Source organism: Pseudophryne corroboree, chromosome 9, assembly GCF_028390025.1.
Source record: "Pseudophryne corroboree isolate aPseCor3 chromosome 9, aPseCor3.hap2, whole genome shotgun sequence".
Lineage (NCBI taxonomy): Eukaryota > Metazoa > Chordata > Amphibia > Anura > Myobatrachidae > Pseudophryne > Pseudophryne corroboree.
In genome coordinates this window covers 139,475,447-139,497,556 of record NC_086452.1, presented here as the reverse complement: position 1 = coordinate 139,497,556, position 22,110 = coordinate 139,475,447, and the positions used below count along the sequence as shown (strand labels likewise).

The window sequence follows — 22,110 nt, the reverse complement described above, 5'->3', positions numbered from 1 at the left end:
CCCAGGATTGTGCCAGCTGGTGTTCCAGGAAAAGCTGGGTTGCTGAAGGTAAAACAGCTGCTGTGGATACTGGCTGGAACCAGACTGTTGTTAGCACGGAGTGGATACTGGCTGGAACCAGTTAAATAATAAATGAACTTGGGAGCGATGAAATATGAACTGAAATGTAGAACTTGAGAGCGGAGAAATAATAATACCGGTGGAGAGTGGTAAAGTGTAGAAAGGACACCGGCCCTTTAAGGGAAGCTGTACTCTGCTGAAAGCTGAGCTGGAAGCAGGTAATGTTGTAGCTGGAAACAGATGAATCCACAATGGATTGGAGAGTCAGGCTACACCGCAGGTGGAATGCTGGTGCGGGTCTCTATGGTGGAAGTCTTGAGACAGGAGCTGGAACCTGGAAGACAATCACAGGAGAGAGACAAACAGGAACTAGGTTTGACAACCAAAGCACTGACGCCTTCCTTGCTCAGGCACAGTGTATTTATACCTGCAGCAAGGAAGGGATTGGCTAGGCAATTATGCAGATTAACAATACTGACAACAGATTGGAGGAAATGATCAGCTGACAGAATCCAAGATGGCTGCGCCCATGCAGACACTTGGAGGGAAGTTTGGTTTGTAATCCATGTGGTAATGAAAACAGTAATGGCGGCGCCGGCCACTGGAGACAGGAGACGCCAGGCTGACAAGTGCACATCCAACCACGCGGACACAGCGGAGGCCGCGGCTGACGTAATCGCCACTCTGACACTCTGCATGCAGAAGCTCAGGGACGGCGGCGGAGGCCGCGGGAGACGCCATGCCAGATGTAATATGGCGTTACTGTGACAGCGTCTCAGAGAGACAGGAGAGGATACAGGAATGTACACATCAGGATAACAGATGGGATCCGGTCCTGGAGCGCTGAGCCAGCCTTAGGAGGCATCTGATGGGTAAGAAATGGCGTCCAGATACCCGGATCGTGACAAACAGTGTGGAATAGTAACCCCTTCCTTGTTGAAGGAGGAGGACCATAATTATCACTTGCTGGAGGTACAGCTTGTGAATTGCCGCCAGGATTACCTCCCATTCCGTGGGGGAAGCTGGCAAGGCTGATTTTAGGTAACGGTGAGGGGGAGTCACTTCGAACTCCAGCTTGTATCCCTGAGATACAATTTGTATAGCCCAAGGATCCACCTGTGAGCGAACCCACTGGTGGCTGAAATTTCGGAGACGCGCCCCCACCGCTCCTGGCTCCGCCTGTGGAGCCCCAGCGTCATGCGGTGGACTTAGTGGAAGCCGGGGAGGACTTTTGTTCCTGGGAACTAGCTGCATGGTGCAGCTTCTTTCCTCTACCCCTGCCTCTGGCAAGAAAGGATGCACCTCTGACCTTCTTGCTTCTCTGAGAACGAAAGGACTGCATTTGATAATACGGCGCTTTCTTAGGCTGTGAGGAAACCTGAGGCAAGAAAGTCGACTTTCCAGCTGTCGCTGTGGACACAAGGTCCGAGAGGCCGTCCCCAAACAATTCCTCACCCTTATAAGGCAAAACCTCCATGTGTTTTTTTAGAATCGGCATCCCCTGTCCATTGCCGAGTCCATAAGACCCTCCTGGCAGAAATGGACATTGCATTAATTCTAGAGCCCAGCAGGCAAATGTCCCTCTGGGCATCCCGCATATATAAGACGGCGTCTTTTATATGGCCTAGGGTTAGCAAGACAGTATCCCTGTCCAGGGCATCTATGTCCTCTGACAGAGTATCTGTCCATGCTGCTACAGCGCTACACATCCAGGCTATAGCAATAGCTGGTCTCAGTAGAGTACCAGAGTGTGTATACACTGACTTCAAGATAGCTTCCTGCTTCCTATCCGCAGGATCCTTTAGGCAGGGCCACCTTCTTAGATAAGCGTGTCAGCGCCTTGTCTACCCTAGGGGAGGATTCCCAACGTAACCTGTCCGTTGGCGGGAAAGGGTACGCCAGCAGTAATTTTTTGGAAATCACCACTTTCTTATCAGGGGAACTCCACGCTTCTTCACATAACTCATTTAATTCATGTGACGGGGGAAAAGTCACTGCCTGCTTTTTCTCCCCAAACATATACACCCTCTTGTCAGGGACAGGGTTAACCTCTGAAATGTGCAATACATCTTTCATTGCAATAATCATGTAGCGGATGGCCTTGGTCATCTTAGGCTGTAATAGTGCCTCATCATCGTCGACACTGGAGTCGGACTCCGTGTCGGCATCTGTGTCAACCATCTGAGATAGTGGGCGTTTATGAGACCCCGACGGCCTCTGAGTCGCCTGGGCAGGCCCGGGTTGAGACCCCGGCTGTCCCAAGGCTGCAGCGTCATCAAACCTTTTATGCAAGGAGCTTACATTATCATTTAAGACCTTCCACATATCCATCCAATCAGGTGTCGGCCCCGACGGCGGCGACACCACATTTATCCGCACTTGCTCCGCCTCCACGTAACCCTCCTCATCAAACATGTCGACACAGCCGTACCGACACACAGAGGGAATGCTCTGACTGAGGACAGGACCCCACAAAGGCCTTTGGGGAGACAGAGAGAGAGTATGCCAGCACACACCACAGCGCTATATAACCCAGAGATATTCACTATAATAAGTGATTACCCAATAGCTGCCGATGTTATGTCTTTTGCGCCTAAATTTATGTGCCCCCCCTCTCTTTTTTACCCTTCTTGTACCTGGATACTGAAGGGGAGAGCCTGGGGAGCGTCCTTCCAGCAGAGCTGTGAAGAGAAAATGGCACTGGTGTGCTGAGGAAGAAGGCCCCGCCCCCTCAGCGGCGGGCTTCTGTCCCGCTTCGGTGTGAAAAAAACGGCGGGGTTTTTTACATATATACAGTGCCTGACTGTATATATGTATGTTATGCCAAAAAGGTACTTCAATTGCTGCCCAGGGCGCCCCCCCCCCCAGCGCGCTGCACTCTACAGTGACCGGAGTGTGTGGTGTGCAGTGGGAGCAATGGCGCACAGCTGCAGTGCTGTGCGCTACCTTAATGAAGACCGGAGTCTTCTGCCGCCGATTTTATCTCCTTCTCCTGTCTTCTGGCTCTGCAAGGGGGACGGCGGCGCGGCTCCGGGAACGGACGATCGAGGTCAGGCCCTGTGTTCGAACCCTCTGGAGCTAATGGTGTCCAGTAGCCTAAGAAGCGCAACCTAGCTGTAGACAGGTAGGTTTGCTTCTCTCCCCTCAGTCCCTCGTAGCAGTGAGTCTGTTGCCAGCAGAAGCTCACTGAAAATAAAAAACCTAACAAATACTTTCTTTTACTAGCAGGCTCAGGAGAGCCCACTAGGAGCACCCAGCTCTGGCCGGGCACAGATTCTAACTGAGGTCTGGAGGAGGGGCATAGAGGGAGGAGCCAGTGCACACCAGATAGTACCTAATCTTTCTTTAAAGTGCCCAGTCTCCTGCAGAGCCCGTCTATTCCCCATGGTCCTTACGGAGTCCCCAGCATCCACTAAGACGTTAGAGAAAAAATATTACATAAAGAGAACATACAAACTACACACATTATGAGTCGCTATACTTGCAAATACGCGCAGCGAGCACAGCAATATATGGTAACACACGCATTTACACGGACATGCCACAGAGATGGATTCGACACTTATTTCATGCAGGACATAATAGTGGTGGTATCAAGCGCCAGACAACATGATGATTTAGAATTGTATATGACGGAGTGGTGTCATAATATGTGTATTATTTGAACGAAACAAGATAGACCGGTCATGTTTACTATTGAAGCAACCAGATGTGTAGATTAATTTGATGCTTGTTGTGAAGTTGTGGGACATTGCAGCGGATAATTATGATTAAATGTATAAAAGCTAAAATCACTCTTATTAGGACAGTGGACAGGAAACTCAGGCCAGCCCTTTGAATGTCTTCAAGGCTGAACCTGATTACCATATACAAAGGAACTGGTGACTCATCGTGAATCCCTCCCCCAGAAACTAGATAACACATTGATCACAAAGGAGCTCAGTTGCTGTAAGGTCTGAGACGATGATGGACTTGCTGGCAGATCAGTTCCTGCATTTATATACAGAGAGAGAGAGACATAAGATGCATTGGAGGGAATGGTAATTGTATCGCTGGCATGTAACTGAAACTGTATGTAATGGCATGTAACTGTATGTAACTGTATTTATTAACTGCTTACTGTGTGAGTTGTAATCATGTAATTATAGGTATACTGTACTTTGTAATATATATTGAATCCATATCCTTTTAATAACAAATATATACATCAATGAGCTTTGGAACTCAGATAATGTGTGGGTGTATTGTTTTCTCTTATGGGATGCAGTGTTTTGCGATGTATAGCGCACATTCATGGGATATGGTAATAAGAGGTGCAGGCATTTACAATATATATTAGAGCGGGCATTTTAAATATTTGTGAGAAATCAATTTGGCATTCATAACACCCAGCGCCAACTGACACTGGAACCAATTCCCAGATAAAGCGCTTTTATATATATTAACTGTGATATACACTCACTGCACCTACACGTGCCCCCCCCCCCCTCTTTTTCAGCCCTGTATCACCGTTCAGCATGGGAGTCCGGGGAGCCAGCTTCTCTGCAGATCACTGTGGAGAAAATGGCGCTGGTTAGTGCTGCGAGACCAAGCTCCGCCCCCTCAGCGGCGGGCTTCGGTCCCGCTCAAATGTACAAATAATGGCGGGGAATGTATATATCTACTGCCTCCGCAGCCCATATATTAAAAATGCCAGTCCAGAGGTTTATATTACTGCCCAGGGCGCCCCCCCTGCGCCCTGCACCCATGAGTGCCTGTCAGGTGTGTAATGTGTGGGAGCAATGGCGCGCAGCGGCTTACCTCAGGGAAGATCTGAAGTCTTCTCCCGCCTTTAAAGTCTTCTTTCACTCACCCGGCTTCTATCTTCCGGCTCTGCGAGGAGGACGGCGGCGCGGCTCTGGGACGAACGGCGGAGGGAGACCTGCGTTGCGATCCCTCTGGAGCTAATGGTGTCCAGTAGCCTAAGAAGCAGAGCCTATCACTTAAGTAGGTCTGCTTCTCTCTCCTCAGTCCCACGATGCAGGGAGCCTGTTGCCAGCAGTGCTCCCTGAAAATAAAAACCTAACAAAATTCTTTTATCAGAAAAACTCAGTAGAGCTCCCCTGTAGTGCACCCATTCTCCTCTGGGCACAGAATCTAACTGAGGTCTGGAGGAGTGGCATAGAGGGAGGAGACAGTGCACACCCATACTAAAAGTTCTTTATAGTGCCTATGTCTCCTGCAGAGCCCGTCTATACCCCATGGTCCTTACGGAGTCCCCAGCATCCTCTAGGACGTAAGAGAAATTATGTTTAAACTTGTAGTTATCCTTTGAATAATGAGGGTAATTCCAAGTTGATCGCAGCAGGAAATTTTTTAGCAGTTGGGCAAAACCATGGGGGTAATTCCAAGTTGATCGCAGCAGGAAATTTTTTTAGCAGTTGGGCAAAACCATGTGCACTGCAGGGGAGGCAGATATAACATGTGCAGAGAGAGTTAGATTTGGGTGGGTTATTTTGTTTCTGTGCAGGGTAAATACTGGCTGCTTTATTTTTACACTGCAATTTAGATTGCAGATTGAACACACCACACCCAAATCTAACTCTCTCTGCACATGTTATATCTGCCTCCCCTGCAGTGCACATGGTTTTGCCCAACTGCTAAAAAATGTCCTGCTGCGATCAACTTGGAATTACCCCCCATGTGCACTGCAGGGGAGGCAGATATAACGTGCAGAAAGAGTTAGATTTGGGTGGGTTATTTTGTTTCTGTGCAGGGTAAATACTGGCTGCTTTATTTTTACACTGCAATTTAGATTGCAGATTGAACACACCACACCCAAATCTAACTCTCTCTGCACATGTTATATCTGCCTCCCCTGCAGTGCACATGGTTTTGCCCAACTGCTAAAAAAAATCCTGCTGCGATCAACTTGGAATTACCCCCAATGTCCTTTGAAGTAATGGCCAGCAATCCTACGGCCCAAGCCTTTCTGATGCTCTTTAAGTAATGGGCCAAGCATGTGAATACACTGATTACACCCAAACTCCACTGAACCCTCCCCCAGCAATGGACAGTAATAATAAGAATTTACTTACCGATAATTCTATTTCTCGTAGTCCGTAGTGGATGCTGGGGACTCCGTCAGGACCATGGGGAATAGCGGCTCCGCAGGAGACAGGGCACAAAAGTAAAAGCTTTAGGATCAGGTGGTGTGCACTGGCTCCTCCCCCTATGACCCTCCTCCAAGCCTCAGTTAGGATACTGTGCCCGGACGAGCGTACACAATAAGGAAGGATTTTGAATCCCGGGTAAGACTCATACCAGCCACACCAATCACACTGTACAACTTGTGATCTGAACCCAGTTAACAGCATGATAACAGCGGAGCCTCTGAAAAGATGGCTCACAACAATAATAACCCGATTTTTGTAACTATGTACAAGTATTGCAGATAATCCGCACTTGGGATGGGCGCCCAGCATCCACTACGGACTCCGAGAAATAGAATTATCGGTAAGTAAATTCTTATTTTCTCTATCGTCCTAGTGGATGCTGGGGTTCCTGAAAGGACCATGGGGATTATACCAAAGCTCCCAAACGGGCGGGAGAGTGCGGATGACTCTGCAGCACCGAATGAGAGAACTCCAGGTCCTCCTTAGCCAGGGTATCAAATTTGTAGGATTTTACAAACGTGTTTGCCCCTGACTAAATAACCGCTCGGCAAAGTTGTAAAGCCGAGACCCCTCGGGCAGCCGCCCAAGATGAGCCCACCTTCCTTGTGGAATGGGCATTTACATATTTTGGCTGTGGCAGTGCTGCCACAGAATGTGCAAGCTGAATTGTACTACACATCCAACTAGCAATCGTCTGCTTAGAAGCAAGAGCACCCAGATTTTTGGGTGCCTACAGGATAACAGCAAGTCAGTTTTCCTGACTCCAGCCGTCCTGGAAACCTATATTTTCAGGGCCCTGACAACATCTAGCAACTTGGAGTCCTCCAAGTCCCTAGTAGCCGCAGGTACCACAATAAACTGGTGCAGGTGAAACGCTGACACCACCTTAGGGAGAAACTGGGGACGAGTCCGCAACTCTGCCCCGTCCGAATGGACAATCAGATATGGGCTTTGTGAGACAAAGCCGCCAATTCTGACACTCGCCTGGCCGAGGCCAGGGCCAACAGCATGGTCACTTTTCATGTGAGATATTTCAAATCCACAGATTTGAGCGGTTTAAACCAATGTGATTTGAGGAATCCCAGAACTACGTTGAGATCCCACAGTGCCACTGGAGGCACAAAAGGGGGTTGTATATGCAGTACTCCCTTGACAAACTTCTGGACTTCAGGAACTGAAGCCAATTCTTTCTGGAAGAAAATTGACAGGGCCGAAATTTGAACCTTAATGGACCCCAATTTGAGGCCCATAGACACTCCTGTTTTCAGGAAATGCAGGAATCGACCGAGTTGAAATTTCTTCGTGGGGCCTTCCTGGCCTCACACCACGCAACATATTTTCGCCACATGTGGTGATAATGTTGTGCGGTCACCTCCTTCCTGGCTTTGACCAGGGTAGGAATGACCTCTTCCGGAATGCCTTTTTCCCTTAGGATCCGGCGTTCCACCGCCATGCCGTCAAACGCAGCCGCGGTAATTCTTGGAAACAGACATGGTACTTGCTGAAGCAAGTCCCTTCTTAGCGGCAGAGGCCATGAGTCCTCTGTGAGCATTTCTCGAAGTTCCGGGTACCAAGTCCTTCTTGGCCAATCCGGAGCCACGAGTATAGTTCTTACTCCTCTACGTCTTATAATTCTCAGTACCTTGGGTATGAGAAGCAGAGGAGGGAACACATACACCGACTGGTACACCCACGGTGTTACCAGAAACGTCCACAGCTATTGCCTGAGGGTCTCTTGACCTGGCGCAATACCTGTCCAGTTTTTTGTTCAGGCGGGACGCCATCATGTCCACCTTTGGTCTTTCCCAACGGTTCACAATCATGTGGAAGACTTCCCGATGAAGTCCCCACTCTCCCGGGTGGAGGTCGTGCCTGCTGAGGAAGTTTGCTTCCCAGTTGTCCACTCCCGGAATGAACACTGCTGACAGTGCTATCACATGATTTTCCGCCCAGCGAAGAATCCTTGCAGTTTCTGCCATTGCCCTCCTGCTTCTTGTGCCGCCCTGTCTGTTTACGTGGGCGACTGCCGTGATGTTGTCCCACTGGATCAATACCGGCTGACCTTGAAGCAGAGGTCTTGCTAAGCTTAGAGCATTGTAAATTGTCCTTAGCTCCAGTATATTTATGTGGAGAGAAGTCTCCAGACTTGATCACACTCCCTGGAAATTTTTTCCCTGTGTGACTGCTCCCCAGCCTCTCAGGCTGGCATCCGTGGTTACCAGGACCCAGTCCTGAATGCCGAATCTGTGGCCCTTTAGTAGATGAGCACTCTGCAGCCACCGCAGAAGAAACACCCTTGTCCTTGGAGACAGGGTTATCCGCTGATGCATCTGAAGATGCGATCCGGACCATTTTTCCAGCAGATCCCACTGAAAAGTTCTTGCGTGAAATCTGCCGAATGGAATCGCTTCGTAAGAAGCCACCATTTTTCCCAGGACCCTTGTGCAATGATGCACTGACACTTTTCCTGGTTTTAGGAGGTTCCTGACTAGCTCGGATAACTCCCTGGCTTTCTTCTCCGAGAGAAACACCCTTTTCTGGACTGTGTCCAGAATCATCCCTAGGAACAGCAGACGTGTCGTCGGAAACAGCTGCGATTTTGGAATATTTAGAATCCACCCGTGCTGTCGTAGAACTACTTGAGATAGTGCTACTCCGACCTCCAACTGTTCTCTGGACCTTGCCCTTATCAGGCGATCGTCCATTTTCTTTGAAGAAGAATCATCATTTCGGCCATTACCTTGGTAAAGACCCGGGGTGCCGTGGACAATCCAAATGGCAGCGTCTGAAACTGATAGTGACAGTTCTGTACCACGAACCTGAGGTACCCTTGGTGAGAAGGGCAAATTTGGACATGGAGTTAAGCATCCCTGATGTCCAGGGACACCATATAGTCCCCTTCTTCCTGGTTCGCTATCACTGCTCTGAGTGACTCCATCTTGATTTGAACCTTTGTATGTAAGTGTTCAAATATTTCAGATTTAGAATAGGTCTCACCGAGCCGTCTGGCTTCAGTACCACAATATAGTGTGGAATAATACCCCTTTCCTTGTTGTAGGAGGGGTACTTTGATTATCACCTGCTGGGAATACAGCTTGTGAAATGTTTCCAATACTGCCTCCCTGTCGGAGGGAGACGTTGGTAAAGCAAACTTCAGGAACCTGCGAGGGGGAGACGTCTCGAATTTCCAATCTGTACCCCTGGGATACTACTTGTAGGATCCAGGGGTCCACTTGCGAGTGAGCCCACTGCGTGCTGAAACTCTTGAGACGACCCCCCCACCGCACCTGTTTGTACGGCCCCAGCGTCATGCTGAGGACTTGGCAGAAGCGGTGGAGGGCTTCTGTTCCTGGGAATGGGCTGCCTGCTGCAGTCTTCTTCCCTTTCCTCTATCCCTGGGCAGATATGACTGGCCTTTTGCCCGCTTGCCCTTATGGGGACGAAAGGACTGAGGCTGAAAAGACGATGTCTTTTTCTGCTGAGATGTGACTTGGGGTAAAAAAGGTGGATTTTCCAGCTGTTGCCGTGGCCACCAGGTCCGATGGACCGACCCCAAATAACTCCTCCCCTTTATACGGCAATACTTCCATGTGCCGTTTGGAATCTGCATCACCTGACCACTGTCGTGTCCATAAACATCTTCTGGCAGATATGGACATCGCACTTACTCTTGATGCCAGAGTGCAAATATCCCTCTGTGCATCTCGCATATATAGAAATGCATCCTTTAAATGCTCTATAGTCAATAAAATACTGTCCCTGTCAAGGGTATCAATATTTTCAGTCAGGGAATCCGACCAAGCCACCCCAGCGCTGCCCATCCAGGCTGAGGCGATCGCTGGTCGCAGTATAACACCAGTATGTGTGTATATACTTTTTAGGATATTTTCCAGCCTCCTATCAGTTGGCTCCTTGAGGGCGGCCGTATCTGGAGACGGTAACGCCACTTGTTTTGATAAGCGTGTGAGCGCCTTATCCACCCTAAGGGGTGTTTCCCAACGCGCCATAACTTCTGGCGGGAAAGGGTATACCGCCAATAATTTTCTATCGGGGGAAACCCACGCATCATCACACACTTCATTTAATTTATCTGATTCAGGAAAAACCACAGGTAGTTTTTTCACACCCCACATAATACCCTTTTTTGTGGTACTTGTAGTATCAGAAATATGTAACACCTCCTTCATTGCCCTTAACATGTAACGTGTGGCCCTAAAGGAAAATACGTTTGTTTCTTCACCGTCGACACTGGAGTCAGTGTCCCTGTCTGTGTCGACCGACTGAGGTAAATGGGCGTTTTAAAGCCCCTGACGGTGTTTGAGACGCCTGGACAGGTACTAATTTGTTTGCCGGCCGTCTCATGTCGTCAACCGACCTTGCAGCGTGTTGACATTATCACGTAATTCCCTAAATACGCCATCCATTCCGGTGTCGACTCCCTAGAGAGTGACATCACCATTACAGGCAATTGCTCCGCCTCCTCACCAACATCGTCCTCATACATGTCGACACACACGTACCGACACCCAGCACACACACAGGGAATGCTCTGATAGAGGACAGGACCCCACTAGCCCATTGGGGAGACAGAGGGAGAGTTTGCCAGCACACACCAAAACGCTATAATTATACAGGGACAACCTTTATATAAGTGTTTTCCCCTTATAGCATCTTAATATATAATCATATCGCCAAATAAGTGCCCCCCCTCTCTGTTTTAACCCTGTTTCTGTAGTGCAGTGCAGGGGAGAGCCTGGGAGCCTTCCCACCAGCAGTTCTGTGAGGGAAAATGGCGCTGTGTGCTGAGGAGAATAGGCCCCGCCCCCTTTTCGGCGGGCTTCTTCTCCCGTTTTTCTGACAACCTGGCAGGGGTTAAATACATCCATATAGCCCCAGAGGCTATATGTGATGTATTTTTAGCCAGTATAGGTACTTTCATTGCTGCCCAGGGCGCCCCCCCCAGCGCCCTGCACCCTCAGTGACCGTTGGTGTGAAGTGTGCTGAGAGCAATGGCGCACAGCTGCAGTGCTGTGCGCTACCTCATGAAGACTGAGAAGTCTTCAGCCGCCGATTTCTGGACCTCTTCTCTCTTCAGCATCTGCAAGGGGGTCGGCGGCGCGGCTCCGGTGACCCATCCAGGCTGTACCTGTGATCGTCCCTCTGGAGCTAGTGTCCAGTAGCCTAAGAAGCCAATCCATCCTGCACGCAGGTGAGTTCACTTCTTCTCCCCTAAGTCCCTCGTTGCAGTGAGCCTGTTGCCAGCAGGACTCACTGAAAATAAAAAACCTAATAAAACTTTTACTCTAAGCAGCTCTTTAGGAGAGCCACCTAGATTGCACCCTTCTCGGCCGGGCACAAAAACCTAACTGAGGCTTGGAGGAGGGTCATAGGGGGAGGAGCCAGTGCACACCACCTGATCCTAAAGCTTTTACTTTTGTGCCCTGTCTCCTGCGGAGCCGCTATTCCCCATGGTCCTGACGGAGTCCCCAGCATCCACTTAGGACGTCAGAGAAAAAACAATTTAAAGAAAACAAGCTAACAATCCAACCAACTGAGATTTAACAGAGTCATGCCCTCATGCCTATACCCAGGAGATAACATTCCAATTTATCAATAGCAACCCATCATGTGCATAAGCAATCTAATATAAAAGCAGATGCCTTATGCCTATAGCAATGCTATAATTCTTAACACCAAATTTGCCAATTAGTCTTTCAGTGCAATCAGTATGTGTATTATGGGCCTAACTCAGTAAGCAGAAATGCTATCCTTTTCTTAGCATGCTGTGGGCTGCCCATCGCTGGGCAAGGCCGCCCTGCATGCTGACCGCCGCCTCTCCCCCCTTCAACAAGCAGAAATTGAGCTCATATTGCAATTTCTGCTTGTTAACAGAAACGGAGGACGGCGCCGCCATGTTCTTGATCGCGGCAGCTGCGTGTCACATCACACAGGCGGCGTGATCACACGCTGTTTGGCCGCCTCTGCCCCCCGTTCGCGTTGCCCCGCCCCCCGCAACGCTCCGTCTTCCTGGAAACGGAGCGTTGCCCGCCCTGTCTCTGCCTGATTGACAGAAAGTGCATGCGCAGAACGGGCGCTGCGCATGCAGGGCCGATCGTAAAAATTCCCTATATGCTTTAACAATAATATATATACTGTATAGATTTGATTTTTGCCTATATAAATGACTTTTCTTTCTTTTTTATTTCCTTGCCCTAGCCTTTTCCTTATCCCTCCCCTTTTTGGCCCACTTCTGCACCCTCACTCTCTTATTTTCTGATCTCAACTCTTCGTATAGCACTTCGTATAGCGCTAGTATTTACCCACGTGAAGTTATAGCAAGGGCTTACCAAACTCACGGGGTGATTCAGACCTGATCGCTGCTGTGCGTTTTCGCTGCGATCAGCAATAAACTGTGCATGCGTATGCAACAACAATGGGCAACGCCGGTCAGCGACAGGATGGTGCGAAAATTTCATTTGCGCGGGCGTTCACAAGGTGATTAACAGAAAGATGCCGTTTGTGGGTGGTAACGGACCATGTACTGGGAGTGTCCAGAAAAACGCAGGCATGCCCAACCATTATCAGGGAGGGTGTCTGACGCCAGCTCCAGCCCCCGATCAGCATGTTCTCATCGCACTGTAGGAGTAACACACTTGCACAGCAAATTTACACTCCACATTGGGCGGCGACTATCTGAACGCAGGACAGCAAAGTTAGCAGCCCAGCGATCAGGTCTGAATCACCTCCTTAACTATCACTTCAATGCTAACCAGGAGGACTCCCTGCTGCTAAATTAAGCTGCACCTTTGACTGCCTGCTTGTTTGCACCATCTAAAGGCCCACATACATCAGCAATAAATTGCTGCAATGTCCCGATTCCGCAAACTGCCAGGTAAGGGAATCGGGAATATCAAATATGTTTAAAAATCCTGATTCCCCTATCGCGGTCAGCGGAGCAGAGAATCGCAGCCATTGATGTATGGGGGCCATAACAGTGCAATGTTCTCTCTCCGTGGAGCCCATTTATTAATAATCACCCATTCAATACCAAACCAGCAAAATTGTAAGCATCCAAGTGACCAGGCAAGGCCAGTATATCTTACAGAGTGCAATGCGTATGTGAGGAGGAATCTTGAAAGAGGGGAACATGCTATCCTAAGGGCCGGATGTAATGACGCCCGAGTTCGGAAGTCGTGTGGGATGCCGGCCGAACTCAGACATTTTTTAAAGGGGCAATTACTTACAAGGCATGGTGACAGCACATTCAATTGTGAGTTGGGTATGCTCATCCTGAATTTACATTACTCTATTCAATATGGCATTGGGAACCAAAGATACTTTGATACACTAATGGGCCCTACACATTCGGCGACTTGTGGCAGACGGACAACCCGACGAGGGTGGGGGAAAGGCGTGAAGTTTCTTCACTCCCGCCGTCACCCGGCTCCATAGCAGTGCAAGCTAATATGGACGAGATTGTCCATATTGGCTTGCATGCATAAGCTAGCCGCCAGCAACGATGAACGAGCGTGGGGCTGCGCATTGTTCATGCCTACACACTGAACACTATGAACGAGTTCTTGTTCATTAATGAACGAGAACGTTCATATTGTTCTGTTAGATCGCCTCATGCGTAGGGCCTATAAGTCCAGCAATGCTGATTGTTACTTTGAGCCATCACCTACCCAAATAGTTGATGCTAGATCAGTAGTGTTCTGCTTACGCTGTATTTATTAAGGCATCGGACCGTATCTGTATGGAAATATGAACACAATACTACAGACCACGGTGTAGTATATGTCTATATTTTGTGCAAAACTAAGGAAAAAGGAGTTCAATTTTCTATAGGGAGATGATGCTCATCACTGTGTCAAATGGAGTACTCAATTATAGTGGCGTACCATACGGACAACTAGGACAACCTTATAACTGTTTCTTTGATATTTGTAAGTGGTGGGGGTGTAGCCAAATTCACAATGTCGGGATGTTACATGTGCATATCAAGGTTCGCTCGCCACCTAATTACTAAAGGTAATAGTTGTGGCGTGGATAGTAGAGGAACTATCCCGCTGGCCTAGCTCCTCCCCCTTGTACCGTGGCTCCTCCCCCCAACGGAAAAGATCCCTTAGGCCACTTGGATCTAGCATCAACTATAAGCGCATGGTTGGTTCTATATCGGAGGGGCTGAAGGGACCTTGTGACGTATTGAGGGGAGGAGCTACGTCACCAGGGGGAGGAGCTACGGGCGAACAGGGTACCCGAAAAGTTCGCTCGCCACGCTTCGGGCACGGTGGCTCGCTTCGCTCACCACCTAATTACTAAAGGTAATAGTTGGTGGCGTGGATAGTAGAGGAACTATCCCGCTGGCCTAGCTCCTCCCCCTTGCGGCGTAACTCCTCCCCCTTACGGAAAAGGTCCCTTAGCCCACTTGATTCTAGCATCTACCATGCGCTTATACAGCGCCTCCTTCACTACAACCACTTCACCACCACAAACAGCGTGAAAAGCCAGCAGCACCCGCTAACTAGCAGCCAACAATCACGTGTCACGCAGTCCGCCAATTAGCGTGCACTTTACGGCCAGTCATCGAATATCTGCGTCACACTGCCTGCCAGCCAATGACCAGTCGAGACATTGCCAGCCAACCAATTATGGCGGGAGAGTGTTGCCATAGCAAAATGCTTTCCTGCTACGTCACTTGCGGAAGCGCTTTTTTTTCTGTACGGGTGGCCTGATGTGGTGGCTGCTCCCTGCGGCTGGCGGCCTCTTGCTCACCTCCCTGGTACTGGGGGTCAGGCTGTGGCAGGTACTGAGGCGGCCTTGTGGGCACCGACCGGGCAGTAAGGGTCATGTCAGCCTGCTGGTGGTGGCGGGCTCTGGTGAGTGCTCCAACCATGCTGCGGCTCCCTTGGTATCCCCCTCTTGCAGAGAGATGTTATGCTAGGTTACCTGTGAGCCAGGGGTTAGAGCTAAACCAGGTAACAAGGGAGCTAACAAGCTGGAATTTATAGTTCTACAACACCTGGAGAGCTAAATGTCATCTGCTGAGGTGTTAGGTCGTGCCGCTACCTCAACCGTACATGTGAGATACTCTGGTGGCTTATTGTACCCCAAAATAAAGGAAAACAATTACCAGTATAGGAATTTATATTATCAAACTCCACACTTAGTATTGTATATATACACTCGTGTCAGAAATCCTGAGACAGCAGCTTCCACTCACAGTACATGCTACCTGCCCCTCTGCATTACATGGTATCTTCTGCAACTTAAGTACTAAATCAAGGTCCCAACATGACCCCCTCCAGGAGGGACAGAATACTCTGCTCCTGGACTTCCCTCTTAATGTATGATTGCCATCACCTGTGCGGAAACACTTTTATTGTCCATTAACCTGTTCAGCAAGGGTGCTGGCAATCGTAAATTATGAAAAAAGTCCAGAAGCACAGCATTCTCTCCCTCCTGACACTGGTCATGTTGAGAAGTATGCAGATACCTCAATACAGTGGGCCATTATGTCGCTGTAACGGATTGCCTTTTTTATGTACAGGTATAGAACACCCAATTCCTCTTGCAGTTACCTCTATTTATTATTAAGCAACATTTATATAGCACAGACATACTCTTGAGTTTTTCAGGGAATATTTCAGTCCTTTACATGTCCCAGTGAGTTTACAATCTATATTTTCTACCACATGTACACAGCATAGTAACAGGACTCTGGAGCACCCTGTACGTCCCTAAATTCGTGATGTCATGACATACGGCCTAATTCAGACCTGATGGCAGCAGCAAATTTGTTACCTATGGGCAAAACCATGGCCCTCATTCCGAGTTGATCACTCGCTAGATGCTTTTAGCAGCAATGCACACGCTAGGCCGCCTCCCTCTGGGAGTGTATCTTAGCAGAAGTGCGAACGAAAGGTTAGCAGAACTGCTCGTAAAAGTTTTCATGCAGTTTCTGAGCAGCTCCAAACCTACTCCTACCTTGCGATCACTTCACTCAGTTTAGTTCCTGCTTTGACGTCACAAACACGCCCTCCGTTCGGTCAGCCACTCCCCCGTTTCCCCAGGCACGCCTGCGTTTTACCTGGCACACTCCCTGAAAACGGCCAGTTACCACCCAGAAACACCCACTTCCTGTCAATCACTCACCGATCAACAGAGCGACAGAAAAGCGTCGCTCGACCTTGTGTTAAACTGCATAGTTTTGTGTGAAAGTACTTCGCGCGTGCGTACTGTGGCCCGTATGCATGCACAGAAATGCCGCTTTTTCACCTAACCGCTGCGATGCGACCGATAGCAGCTAGCGATCAACTCGGAATGAGAGCCCATGTGCACTGCAGGTGTGGCAGATATAACATGTGCAGAGAGTTAGATTTGGGTGGGTTATTTTGTTTCTGTGCAGAGTAAATACTGGCTGCTTTATTTTTACACTGTAATTTAGATTTCAGTTTGTACACACCCCACCCAAATCTAACTCTCTCTGCACGTTATATCTCTCCCCACCCCCCCTCACCGCAGTGTACATGGATTTGCCCCATAGCCAACAAATTTGCTGCTGCAGTCAGATCTGACTTAGGCCCATAGTGCATAAGGGGTGCAGCCTCCAGTACTGCAAAGTGTAGCGCTGCCCGGCGCGTTCTATGAATGCTGCGATCGACTGCAGGTTGCCTGCCTAGAGTGTCCAAAGGACTATGCATTAGGGTTAATTGCTTGTCAGAAGCCAGTTCACTTACTACCATGCTTTGTAGTGTGGGAGGAAATTTATGTAAACACTGAGAAAATGTACAAATACCATACAGATCGTGCCTTTAACACAATTAACCATTACTCTAACCATACTGACCCTGTATATGTATTGGATTAATGAAAGTTTTAAGAGCCCTTTTATTTTTTATCGAGTATTTAATTCAGCTCAAGTAACTGTAATGGTAAATGAAGTCGGACGTTTGTGAGCAAAGCATTTGACATCACGTCAGAGGATCTGCACTGACAAAAAAAGACAAGTGAAAATACCACACATGAGAAAAGTTATCAAACAGAAGTCTCCGCTAATGTTCAAAGTACTGTATGTGCTTGTGGTAACTCAGAGCAAAACATGCTAAATTTGAAAGCACCACTGTGCTCAGGTCCATTTACTCTGGTATTTTATCATCAAACTGCTGCGTGGTTTATTCTTTTGTTTATTATTTTGTTCACACTTTATTCATTCATTCATTTTATGTTCCCTTTGTCAGATGTTAATTTTATTAATATTAGTTTCTCTGACGTCCTAGTGGATGCTGGGGACTCCGTAAGGACCATGGGGAATAGCGGCTCCGCAGGAGACTGGGCACAGCTAAGAAAGATTTAGGACTACCTGGTGTGCACTGGCTCCTCCCACTATGACCCTCCTCCAGACCTCAGTTAGAATCCTGTGCCCGGCTGAGCTGGATGCACACTAGGGGCTCTCCTGAGCTCCTAGAGAGAAAGTATATTTTAGGTTTTTTATTTTACAGTGAGATCTGCTGGCAACAGACTCACTGCAGCGAGGGACTAAGGGGAGAAGAAGTGAACCTACCTAACTGGTGGTAGCTTGGGTTTCTTAGGCTACTGGACACCATTAGCTCCAGAGGGATCGACCGCATGGAACCGGCCATTGATGTTCGGTCCCAGAGACGCGCCGCCGGCCCCCTTACAGAGCCAGAAGCAAGAAGAGTCCGGGGGGGGGGGGGGGGGGGCCTGAGCTGCAATAAAAACACCTTGGCTGGCAAATATATCACAATATATAGCACCAGAGGCTATATATGTGATAAATACCCCTGCCAGAATCCATAAAAAAGCGGGAGAAAAGTCAGCGAAAAAGGGGCGGAGCTATCTCCCTCAGCACACTGGCGCCATTTTCTCTTCACAGTGCAGCTGGAAGACAGCTCCCCAGGCTCTCCCCTGTAGTTTTCAGGCTCAAAGGGTTAAAAAGAGAGGGGGGGCACTAAATTTAGGCGCAATATTGTTTATACAAGCAGCTATTGGGGGAAAAATCACTCAGTTATAGTGTTAATCCCTGCATTATATAGCGCTCTGGTGTGTGCTGGCATACGCTCTCTCTGTCTCCCCAAAGGACTTTGTGGGGTCCTGTCCTCAGTCAGAGCATTCCCTGTGTGTGTGCTGTGTGTCGGTACGGCTGTGTCGACATGTTGGATGAGGAAGGTTATGTGGAGGCGGAGCAGAGGCCGATAAATGGGATGTCGCCCCCTGTGGGGCCGACATCAGAGTGGATGGATAGGTGGAAGGTATTAACCGACAATGTCAACTCCTTACAAGGCTGGATGACGTAAAACAGCTGTGGGACAGCCGGCTTCTCAGCCCGCGCCTGCCCAGGCGTCTCAAAGGCCATCAGGGGCTCAAAAAAGCGCCGGTTACATCAGATGGCAGACACAGATGTCGACACGGAGTCTGACTCCAGTGTCGACGAGGTTGAGACATATACACAATCCACTAGGAACATCCGTTACATGATCTCGGCAATGAAAAATGTGTTACGAATTTCTGACATGAACCCAAGTACCACATAAAAGGGGTTTTATTTTTGGGGAGAAAAAGCAGCCAGTGTTTTGTTCCCCCATCAGATGAATGAATGAAGTGTGTAAAGTAGCGTGGGTTCCCCCAATAAGAAACTGGTAATTTCTAAAAAGTTACTGATGGCGTACCCTTTCCCGCCAGAGGATAGGTCACGTTGGGAGATATCCCTTAGGGTGGATAAGGCGCTCACACGTTTGTCAAAAAAGGTGGCACTGCCGTCTTAGGATACGGCCACCTTGAAGGAGCCTGCTGATAAAAAACAGGAGGCTATCCTGAAGTCTGTATATACACACTCGGGTTATATACTGAGACCTGCAATTGCCTCAGCATAAATAGTGCTGCTGCAGCGTGGTCTGATACCCTGTCAGATAATATTAATACTCTAAGACAGGGATAATAGTTTGTTAACATAGAGCATATTAAAGACGTCGTCTTATATATAAAGGATGCACAGAGGAATATTTGCCGGCTGGCATCCAGAATAAATGCAATGTCCATTCTGCCAGGAGGGTATTAGAAACCCGGCAGTGGACAGGTGATGCTGCCTATAAAAGGCACATGGAGATTCTGCCTTATAAGGGTGAGGAATTGTTTGGGGATGGTCTCTGGGACCTCGTATCCACAGCAACAGCTGGGAAGAATTTTTTTTTTACCTCAGGTTTCCTCACAGCCTAAGAAAGCACCGTATTTTCAGGTACGGTCCTTTCGGCTTCAGAAAAGCAAGCGGGTCAAAGACGCTTCCTTTCTGCACAGAGACAAGGGAAGAAGGAAAAAGCTGCACCAGCAGCCAGTTCCCAGGATCAAAAATCTTCCCCCGCTTCCTCTGAGTCCACCGCTTGACGTTGGGGCTCCACAGGTGGAGACAGGTGCGGTAGGGGCGCGTCTCGGGAACTTCAGGGACCAGTGGGTTTGCCCACAGGTGGATCCCTAGGTTCTGCAAATAGTATCACAGGGATACAGGCTGGAGTTCGAGGCGACTCCCCCTCGCCGTTACCTCACCTCAGCCTTGCCTGCTGCCCTCGGAGAAAGGTAGTACTGGCGGCAATTCACAAGCTGCACCTCCAGCAGGTGAAATCAAGGTACCCCTCCTTCAACAAGGCCTGGGTTACTATTCCAAAATGTTGTGGTACCGAAACCAGACAGTTCGGTGAGACCCATTCTAAAATTGAAAGCCTTGAACACTTATATACGAAGGTTCAAGTTCGAAATGGAATAGCTCAGGGCGATTATTGCAAGCCTGGAGAATTTCATGGTATCACTGGACATCAAGGATGCTTACCTGCATGTCCTTATTTACCCTCTTCACCAGGAGTACCTCAAAATTGTGGTACAGGATTGTCATTACCAATTCCAGACGTTGCCGTTGGTCTGTCCCCGGCACCGAGGTATTTACCAAGGTAATGGCCGAAATAATTATCCCGTACTTGGACGATCTCCTTATAAAGGCGAGGTCCAGGGAGCAGTTGTTCGGCGGAGTAGCACTATCTCGGGAAGTGCTACAACAGCACGGCTGGATTCTGAATATCCAAAGTCGCAGCTGGTTCCTACGACGCGTCTACTGTTCCTGAGTATGGTTCTGGACACAGAACAGGATAAAAAGGGTTTCTCCCGGAGGAGAAGTCCAAGGAGTTGTCGTCTCTAGACAGAGAACTCCTAATACGTATACAGGTGTCTGTGCATCAATGCACGCAAGCCCTGGGAAGGATGGTAGCTTCTTACGAAGAAATTCCATTCGCCAGGTCCCATACAAGGATTTTCCAGTGGGATCTGTTGGACATGTGGTCCGGGTCGCATCTTCAGATGCATCGGCGGATAACCCTGTCTCCAAGGGCCAGGGTGTCGCTGTTGTGGTGGCTGCAGAGTGCTCATCTTCTAGGGGGCCGCAGATTCGGCATACAGGACTGGGTCCTGGTGACCACGATGCCAGCCTTCGAGGCTGGGGGGCAGTCACACAGGGAAGAAACTTCCAAGGCTATGGAAAAGTCAGGAGACTTCCCTACACATAAGTTGTAATAAATAAGCTGTAAATGTAGCAATATCCGTATTGGCGGATATGTTTTTTTGGTTAATATAACGTATTGGAGGCACTCAGGTCAGTGGCGTCCCACCTCTGTAGTGCCTAGAGTCTTGTAATGCTGTCCAGAGCCTGTGTGTGGTAAATTTGTTTGGTCAGAAAAAAAAAAAAAAATGTGGAAGAATTGCAGCAAAAATGGTGGGGGTCCCCCCGGAGGGGCGGTGCGGCAAGGGGTCCTGGTGATCACTAAGGGTTAGGTAATGAGGGCTCCGGACATACCGTCCGCCCCTGGGCTCTGTCAGTACACAGTGTCGCTCTTTTGAGAACACTGTGACTATCTGTGCCAATTGGGGAAGCGGTCACCGTCTTGGAGAGGGAGAAGGACGACTGCTTCTAGCCCTGCTGGGCTGTCTGCCGTATCCTTTCCTCTCCTACAGAGTCCCTTACCTTTTCCTCGTAGTCCCGTCTCGTTCCCTCTTGCCGGCGGCCTTCTCCGTTCTTCTTCGGCGGCGTTGTCCTCTTCCTTCCGGGTTGCTCCGATCACGTGATCAGGGTGCGAGGTCGCGATGTGTTCGGTCCGTGAAGCGGCGGCTCCCTCTCTTCCGTTTTCGTTTGCTTTACGGCTCTGTTTGTCTGGAGGTTATATTGAATATTAAAGTCGTGGATAAAAGCAAGGTGCTATGGTTCCAACGCGTATCGGCCCTTTCTGGCCTTCGTCAGGGAATTCTGGAACTAAGGGCCATTTACAATGCCCTAAGTCAGGCTAGACCCCTGCTTCAACACCGGCCGGTGCTGATCCAGTCAGACAACATCACGGCGGTCGCTCATGTAAACGACAGGGCAGCACAAGAAGCAGGATGGCGATGGCAGAAGCCACAAGGATTCTCCGATGGGCGGAAAATCATGTGTTAGCACTGTCAGCAGTGTTCATTCCCGGAGTGGACAACTGAGAAGCAGACTTTCTCAGAAGACACGACCTCCACCCGGGAGAGTGGGGGCTTCATCCAGAAGTCTTCCAAATGATTGTACACCGTTGGGAAAGGCCACAGGTGGACATGATGGCGTCCCGCCTCAACTAAAAGTTACAAAGATATTGCGCCAGGTCAAGGACCCTCAGGCGATAGCTGTGGACGCTCTGGTGACACCGTGGGTGTACCAGTCGGTGTATGTGTTCCCTTCTCTGCCTCTCTTACCCAGGGTAATGAGAATAATAAGAAGGAGAGGAGAAAGAACTATACTCATTGTTCCGGGTGGACCAAGAAGAGCTTGGTAACCAGAACTCCAAGAAATGATCTCAGAGGACCCATGGCCTCTGCCGCT

The 22,110-nt window shown here is 49.1% G+C and overlaps 1 protein-coding gene across 3 annotated transcripts in view; it reads left to right on the top strand.

Annotated features, from left to right (window-relative positions):
• Positions 1 to 14,865: 14,865 nt before the first annotated feature.
• Positions 14,866 to 22,110, top strand: part of ALG14 (ALG14 UDP-N-acetylglucosaminyltransferase subunit) — a 220,814-nt gene continuing 213,569 nt past the window's right edge. Inside the window, exon 1 of one of the 3 annotated variants that reach the window (XM_063939830.1) lies at positions 14,866 to 15,094. In XM_063939830.1, the coding sequence (XP_063795900.1) occupies positions 14,950 to 15,094 (145 nt within the window). In that variant the 5' untranslated portion in view covers positions 14,866 to 14,949. Of the gene's footprint in view, positions 15,095 to 15,663; positions 15,766 to 22,110 lie in introns of those variants that run through there. The other 2 variants (XM_063939828.1, XM_063939829.1) reach the window with 2 other exon arrangements.